This window comes from Lathyrus oleraceus, chromosome 2, assembly GCF_024323335.1.
Source record: "Lathyrus oleraceus cultivar Zhongwan6 chromosome 2, CAAS_Psat_ZW6_1.0, whole genome shotgun sequence".
NCBI classification, from domain to species: domain Eukaryota; kingdom Viridiplantae; phylum Streptophyta; class Magnoliopsida; order Fabales; family Fabaceae; genus Lathyrus; species Lathyrus oleraceus.
The window spans coordinates 350,892,060-350,901,064 of NC_066580.1; the positions used below are offsets into that span (position 1 = coordinate 350,892,060).

The 9,005-nt window shown below is 40.2% G+C and overlaps 1 protein-coding gene across 1 annotated transcript; it reads right to left on the reverse strand.

Moving 5' to 3' along the window:
• Positions 1-7,996: 7,996 nt before the first annotated feature.
• On the reverse strand, positions 7,997-8,781 carry LOC127121414 (uncharacterized). Its single transcript, XM_051051912.1, has 2 exons — positions 8,526-8,781; positions 7,997-8,418 (listed from the first exon to the last, which is right to left on the reverse strand). The coding sequence occupies exons 1-2, from the start codon at positions 8,739-8,741 to the stop codon at positions 8,047-8,049; spliced, it is 588 nt and encodes a 195-aa protein (XP_050907869.1). The 5' UTR covers positions 8,742-8,781; the 3' UTR covers positions 7,997-8,046.
• Positions 8,782-9,005: the final 224 nt, after the last annotated feature.

Consider the following 9,005-nt stretch of genomic DNA (forward strand, 5'->3'; position numbering starts at 1 on the left):
GGGGTAAAACTGTCCTTACTATTGAGAAGTAAGTAATTTTACCCTTTGGATGTTTAAGGGTCATCGTAGGGTCATCGATAGGTCATTGAAGGCAACAGTTGTAAGGATACCTTAGCATTCGAAGGGACGATCATCATTTAACCGTAGGCTACACCGAAGGGTCATCGAGGGACGAAATCATATATTCGAAGGCAACATCCGAGGGACTATGATTTATTTTATGATGATTTAATCGAAGGGACATCGCTAAGTGTATCCCCACATTCGCGGGACATGACCGTGGTACTGTAACCGTAGGGTAACAAAGAGAGGTCCAAGATCACATATTTAGAGGCCGTATTTTACAATCGATTAGGTAATTAGGATGAATCTCCACATTAAAATCAATACATTAAAATTAATACATTAAAATTAATACATTAAAATTAATTAAGCAATTTAGGGTGGATCTTCATAAGGGTATCCCACAAATAAAGTGGAAGGCCTAAACAGCACTCTTTTCCTGGGATATGTGAACCTTTACAAAATTCAGCAAACGGGTTAGAATACCAATCAGGGTGCAATCGAGGATTACACCGCAAAAGAAAACACAGCAGCATGAATGTCAGGCAAAACAATGCATAATTAACATAGAATAGACCAGGTTACGCCTAGGACATAACAAATATCAGCGGCTGTCCCGTTCGCCTCTGCCTCGCCTAGCGAGGGCCTAGCGAATGCTCGCTACATGCTCGCTTAGCGATGTGCTAGCGAGCGGCTGCGGGTTTTGAATTTCAGAACAGTATGATCTCAGCATGCTGCATGCCTTATTGCATTCAATTACAGAAAAAATATGGTCAAACACTCAGGATATCCAGGCGTACTGGAATTCACATGCAAAATCTAATTACATATCCAAAAATTCAATCATGATGCATTATGTATTTAGAGATTTACAAATTGGAAGCATAAAACAATAATGATACACAAACCTGTTTGCAATGGAGTGGTAATGCTGAATTGGCAAGTCACTTTTGGTATCGGGTTGAGTTGGACGGCGGTAACTTCGGTGCGGATGAGCGGCCGTCAGGGTTTCTTCACTCCGACTTCTCTGGGCTACTCTCCCGGGTTTCTATGCTAGGGTTTACGTCCGTCTTCTTCTGTTTTCGTCCTCCCCTTTTCGTTCTGGAGTTGGGGTATTTATAATACTCCTTTGATGACCTAATGGGCTCAGAATGAAGCCCGAAATTTTCTGTTGTCTGTCAGCTTCGCTAGGCGAGCGTGTAGCGAACGTGTAGCGAACGTTCGCTAGGCGAGCGTGTAGCGAACGTGTAGCGAACGTTCGTTGGGCGAGCGTGTAGCGAACGTGTAGCGAACAGGCCAGTTTGGGCCATTTTCTGGATTGGGCCATTCGTGAGCTGGGCCTTTGTTCCTTTAAGATCAGTGTCATAAAAATGAGTCGGAATGCCCTGAAAAATTTCTTAAAATATTAATGGGCAAATTTTGGGGTATGACAGTATATATGCCAACACACTCATCATCCAAAACACAAACTGGTTAAAGGATGGATATTCGATTCTACAAAGAATACGAATCTTGCTCAGCTGGGGAAAATCAACAAAGGATTCCAACTAAAGAGCGCATGAGACATATTATTCATTACCGGCAGACCGTGAATAATATACTCGAAAGGAAAAGACACCAGAGATACCGAAGTATATAATAGGTGACTAACCAAAGCGTGAATTGGTGTGTGTTCCAAAACACTCATCATCCTGAAGAGAGCGAAAGCAAACTTGTTTATAGGATGGATATTTGATTCTATAAAGAATGCAAATCTTACTCAGTTGGGGAAACAAACAAAGTGTTCGACAAAAGAGTGCATGAGATATATTATCTATAGCCGTCAAAACGTAGATAATGTACTCGCATGGAAAATTATCCTGAACCGGGTTGTAGGTTGTTTATAGGATAAGATCCGAAATCGTGAATTGGTTTATGTTCCAAAACACTCATCATCCTGAAGAAAGCTAGAACAGCAGACTTGTTTATAGGACGGACGTTCGATTCCACAAGGAATACGAAACTTACTCTGCGGAGAAAACAATCAAAAGATTGACCCAAGAGTGAACGAGATATAATATCCATTGCCGTCAGAACGTGGATAGAATACTCACATGGAAGATTATCCTGAACCGGGTTGTAGGTTGTTTATAGGATAAAGTCCGAAGACGTGAATTGGTTTGTGTTCCAAAACACTCATCATCCTGAAGAAAGCTAGAACAGCAGACTTGTTTATAGGACGGACATTCGATTCCACAAGGAATACGAACCTTACTCGACTGGGGAAGATCAACAAAGGACTCCAACCAAAGAGCGCATGAGACATATTATTCATTACCGGCAGACCGTGAATAATATACTCGAAAGGAAGAGACACCAGAGATACCGAAGTATATAATAGGTGACTAACCAAAAAGAGAGACAATCGATACCAAGCATACGGGTAAACGAAAGACAATCTCAAAGGATAAATTGCAAGCATCCGGCAATTATCCGACAACAAAGAAATATTCGATTCCGCAAAGGGAAAAAGCGAATCTTACTCGACCAGGGAAACACGAAAGGCTTCGACTGAAGAGTACATGAGATATATTATTCATAGCCGTCAAAACGTGAATAATAACCTCGCATGGAAGATTATCCTTAACCGGGTTGTAGGTTGTTTATAGGATAAAATCCGAAAAGAAAGGCATCGGGATACCAAACTAGGTATATAATGATGAACAATCAAAGGGAGCAACAGACGTTACCAACAAGAGGGTAAATGAAAGAAGGCTCGCCGGGAATGCATTGATGGAAATCAATGATCCGGGGAACACAATTCACTGACAAAAGGTGAAAGGACCCGCTGGGGATGAAATTGCTAGCATACAGCAATTATCCACAAAAGACTTGCTAGGGATATAAGTGCTTATCTGAGCAACTTATCCAAGCGAAAGGAGGATCAACATCAAGTATTGAATGAAGATAACCACAAAGAGGGGATTGTCATCGGTTGGGATGAACAACAAAGTTAACTCTGCAAGTGGAGAAAACAGGGTTTATGACTACCGGTTTGTAGGTAGAAAAACCGCAAAGATAGGACTTACGACTGCTGGTTTGTAGGCAGAGGGCCAATCAAATTCTACTGAGGAACAGAGTGAGAAAAAGGATTTACAACTACCGGGTAGTAGGTAGAAGACCGCACAGGTAGGACTTACAGCTGCTGGTTTGTAGGCAGAGGCCAAACTCTGGTGGGGATAACCACAAAATTAGGGTTTACATCTACCGAATACGGGGTAGAAAACCAACAACTCCGCGTGGGGATAGAACAAATCACAAATCCGCACGGGAAACCAAAATAGGGCTATAACAAACCACAAACTGCTGGAGAGCAGGAAAAAATAGGATTTACAACTACCGACTGTTAGGTAGAAAACCAAAACTACTCCGCTGGGGAACAACCCGCTGGGAAGCACAAGACTTTTGACAAATAGCCAGTTCGGGAATAATCCGAAAAGACACACTGAATCAAGACATGTCCTAATGAGGATGTAACTCAAATAGGAAAATCCGTCCCAATATATGTGTTGGGAGGAGGAAACGGAAGAAACCGTCATCCACGAGGATATATCTCAGTGGGGAACTGCAGAAGGACAGACAACAGACACTTTCTGCTTACGGGGTTGACTCTATATGGAGAGATTTTAGACACCCGACATCTGCTAGGGGAGATCTATTAGGGATCTGCATCACCCGTTGCAGGAGACACAACAATCAAAAGATATATGGCAAACAATGCAACATGAATATCTGAATGTTTATGAATATGCATGAATATGCATGATTTATGTTTGATGAATGCTGACAAAACAGACAATTCTAACATAACCGGTCCAGGAATCAAACGCCCGGTATTATACTTCCAGGGAAAAACCAACTGGAGAGCCAATCTGTGGAGATCTATATGCTGAGAAGCAAAGATCTGCGAGTACTGCTGGAGAAGCAGAGAAACAGAGATATTGGGAAACCAAATCTCCGAGTGATGGATCAGCAAATAACCCAACCAGGGCACAGAAAGTCACAACAGGCAAAACAGCCACCAAGACGAATCTGTTGGAGAACAAGAGAAAACCCAAGATATCTGCAGGGGATCCCAGTGTCAACTGAGAAACAAAAGGTGCATTGCACAAGCACGAACTGCTGTAGAAGCAACTCCACATAATTCCGCTGGGGAACACCCACTGAGGGAGAATGTACCACACAAGTAGATTCTGCAACAAACCACTCTACTTGAGGAGAATACACAAAGCAAACTGATCGCAACAAGTAGATTCTGCCATATAAGCCACTCTACCGGGGATCACAAACAGTCAGGAAATCAATCCGTTCTCTGGATGCTATAGCCATCATCCGACCATACTGGGGATTGAAGGAGTATTCAACAGGCAAAATTGCCTCAACAACCACTCTGCAGACTATGCTGAGGAAAAGATGGATGAAAAAACTGGGGTATCAACCCAATCAACCACCGAGTAGGAAAATAAATTCTGCTCTGCTAAGGAGAAAAACTCTGGTGGAGAGATAGCAACAATTCTACGGACGACTTCGCCGGGGAAAGGGTAAAGTACCAGGTATCAAACCGCTGACTCACCGAGTCTTTTAAAAAGAAAGCGACCATGCTGAGAAAATAGACAACTCTGCTGGCACCTGCACTGGGGAGAGTGACAACAACTCTGCTCGCGAATGTGCTGAGGAGACAAATAAAGTCTGGGGATGTCGACCCACTGGAGAAAGTGACGGGGCGCCAGGATGACAAACCATCAATCGCCGAATCTTCTACAAGGGAACATCCATGCTGGGGGAAATTGCTGCTGGAGAAAACGAAGTCTTCAACAACACTCTGCTTGCGACTAAACTGGGGAACAAACCCAACAACAACTCTGTTTGAGGAACAACCCCAACCAAGATCTGAAGAAAAAAGACACAACCAAACCAGGAATATGAACAAATGTCTTACCTGTTGGAGATCACGCCACCCTCAGGAGAGCACTGAGATATTCTTGAGTATCCTTTCAATATTGTGAATGTTCACTTTGTTTAAAACAAAATTTTTTGAAAAATTCATTTGTTTAAAACAATGATATTTTATCAATTTAAGACATGCAAAACATTTGTTGAATTGAAACAAATAAGAGTGCAAATAATTGGATAAAAAGCTCAAATTGATTTGATGGAATGGTAGCCTGCAAATGGCAAGACTCCATAGATCTGTACAAATTTGAAATCAGTGATATATATTGGAAGAGGGCTACATTGAACATAATGATCCTTTCTCTAGCAATTTGAATCTCGATGTATTCGAAGCTTCAGTTTGACGACGAATCGAGAATCCTCTGACGAAATGACAACTGGTGAAATAGAAAGTCTTGTCAGGATGCAGTTACTTGCCAAATCCCTAATTTTTGCCTAGATTGCCCCAGGGTGAGGTACTCAATCTAGCGGGATGCAAATATTCTATTTTTTTTCAAGTCTCTAATTTTTGCCTGGATTACCCTTGCGGGTTCTCCACCGAGACGCTCATTTTTGCCTAAGCCGCCCTTTCGGGTTTTCAACTTAGCGAGCCATTCTGTTTTTTCATTTGCATATACTTTTTTTTAGGCAAAGTATCTCTTGACTGCATCTGAATTCACAGGACGAGTGAAATCCTCCCCATCCATTGTTGTAAGCATCAAAGCTCCGCCTGAAAAGGCTCTCTTAACAACATATGGACCCTCGTAGTTTGGAGTCCACTTGCCCCTGGAATCGAGCACGAAAGACAAGACTTTCTTGAGCACTAGGTCACCTTCTCGGAACACACGAGGCTTGACCTTCTTATCGAATGCTTTCTTCATTCTCTGCTGATATAACTGACCATGACACATGGCAGTCAATCGCTTCTCTTCAATCAAATTCAATTGGTCATAACGACTCTGACTCCATTCAGCATCAGTCAACTAGGGACTTGAGGGTATAATTTTTCTTTTTTTCTTTTGAAAAAATCTTGAAATTTTTTTGCTGATTTTTGATTTTTTCATCTCTTTTCACCCTCTTTTTTTTTTTTCCTGATTGCATTTGCAATGCCCCAGTTTGACTGGTTTGCTGATTCTCATGATACAGCTGAATGAGCTTCCTTTGTGCTCAAGAAGTCGGGTAATCTCATCAGGAACCCCTTCAACATCATCTTCTTCTGCCTCAGATACAAGGAATTCAAGATTTGGAGATGGCGTTGGATCATTATGTTCAATGGGTTTTAGGATCAACCTGCATAATGATTTTGGTTAAGGAAAAACTTTAGAATTTAAACAAGCAAATCATTATGCAGATGAAAAAGCTGTTTTCTTGTTTTTCAGGGTTTTTTGTGATCACTGATTTCATGCGAAAAGCAAAAAGTGAAAACAAATGGAAAAACAAATGTTTAACAATGCATTAATTGAATGAAAACATCATTGTATTAAGGGTTAAATACACTTTACCCCCCTGTAATGTTAGCGAGTTTAGGGTTACCCCCCTGGTAAAGTTATTTTTTCAATACCCCCCTTATGTTATGTAGATTCCTTCATAGAACCCCCTAATATCCAGGTGGCATGGAATCTTGGTTTTTTATTTCAGACGTGGCTTTTTAATTTTTTTATTTTCACATGTGAATCTTCATTAGGTCTCCAGCATGGCATAAACTAGAAATTAGGGTTCCAAATCCATCCCTCTCTCTCTTCGTGAAATCCATCCCTATCCCAAATCCATCCCTCTCTCTCTTCGTGAAATCCATCCCTACCCCAAATCCATCCCTCTCTTCATCTTCGTCCGTGTCCCCTTCATCTGGGTTATGGGTGGCAGCAAGGCATCTTCCACGAGTGAAGTTGGAAACGGCTTACCAAGATGTGGATGCAATGAAACCATGAAGTTGTTGGTCTCCAAGTCAATTGAAAACCCCGGTCGCAAATTTTGGAAATGCAGGAATTATATGGTGAGCAATTTTGAAGCATTTTATTATTTTGAGTTTGATTTCGAAATTAATTGTTGGTGGTGTTTGTCTCAAATTGCAGAATGGGTGCGGTTTATTTTTGTGGGATGATTTGGTCAGTGAGTTTGCAGTGAAAGAAACCAATCCGTCCGGATGCCGCCAATGTGAAGTCAACAAGGCTTATTTGATTGAATTTGCTAAAGAGATTGTTGAGGAGATAGATTGCAGAGTCGGAAAGCTCAACAAGTTAGAAAAACTGAAGAAAAAGATTGCAATGGAAAAGAGGAAAAATTTATGGTTAATGTTTGTAATTGGTCTGTCATGGATGTTGATAGCAGCTATGGTTAAGTTAGTCTAATGAGTCTGTCATGTAATTGTTATGTCATTAGTGTTTTTCAGCAATGTAATGTTGAACTTGTAATGTGTTCATCAATGAAATGTAATCTGTTCATCAATCTTAAACTGTCAGTGCAGCATCATTATTTGATTAAACTTTCAGCATTCAATCTACCAATAATGACAGAAAAAAGTTATATCATAATGAAAGAGCAAAATTGCAAAATCATCAGAAAACTACAGAACAATTTTATAGTCAGTAATTCTAAAGAAAATATGACATAGTAAACATATAAATAAATTGAAATATATTAATGTAGTCTATCTCTTAAACTTTTTCAGTGCAGAATTCAAGGTGAATGTAATTAAATACTTTGGCTTTTTCTTTAGGTCCTGCAGAATTCATGGTTTTGTTGTAAGATTAGTGCACAGACTAGCCATGGCTCTCTGCAGAATTCATGGTTTATGAAAAACAAGAAAAAAATGTGACAGACTAGCCATTGTGTTTTATAGACAATACACACCAATAATGTTAAACTGATACATTAGAATTGATCATCACAGTAAGTGCATATGTTTGTTACAAAAGGATTACAAAATACATGTCTTCAAAGATCAGTTGGCATTACAAAAGAGTTTTCCAAAAGGATTACAAAATACATAGCAGAAACATAATAATCAGTCCCTCATTTTGAAGTGGGTATGTCTTCATTTTCTGGTAGGGTAATTGGTTTGTCACTAGATATTCCTTCACCTGTTATGGGTCTTTTAAACCAACTCAACTTGATCCTCTCACTTTGCCTTCTTTTGATGATAGGTTTTTTTTCAACCCTTTTTCTGGATTGTTTTGTGATTGAGGCAGCCACACTAGATCCTGTTTGACTCATAATAGTTGGAACAGGCATATCAGTTGGAGGCTGTGGATCAGTTGGAACAGGCACATTTGTTGGAACAGTCATATCAGTTGCAGTTGGGGCAGGCATATCAGATGCAGTTGGCATATCATTTGCAGTTGGCATATCAGTTGCAGTTGGCACATGTCCTTTTTTAGGTTTTCTCTACAATGTAAGACACAATGTATGGTTGTCATCACAATGCATATCACAATGAAGAATGTAAGACAGAATGTAGAATGTAAGACAAAATGTATATCACAATGAATTACCTTTCTTTTAAGTGCATTGGGATCCTGAGTGGTAGCCTTACAAGTCATAGCATTGTGACCAAAATTATCACATTTGGTGCACTTATATGCAACACCAGATCTTCTCTTCCTTGCACCATCCTCTCCACTTTCTCTTATCCTAATCTTCTTAGGTCTACCAGGACCATTTTTATATGCAGGTGGTAGAGGTGGTTCCATCTCAACTTCTGGCCACATATCTTGACCATTGATTGGACTTACTGAAAATCCATAACATAGTGCAAACTTTTCTCTTGTGTAACAAGCATCAACAAATTCATCAAGGTTTTGCTTTCTATAACTCAGAGCAGCTACAGCATGCCTACATGGAATTCCTACTAATTCCCAAAAATTACAACTACATGACCTTTTAGCAATGTCAACAATAAATTCATGTGTGTTGTAACTATGTGTAACCTGAAAAGTCTCAGCAATTGACCATGTTGGCAACCAATGACCACT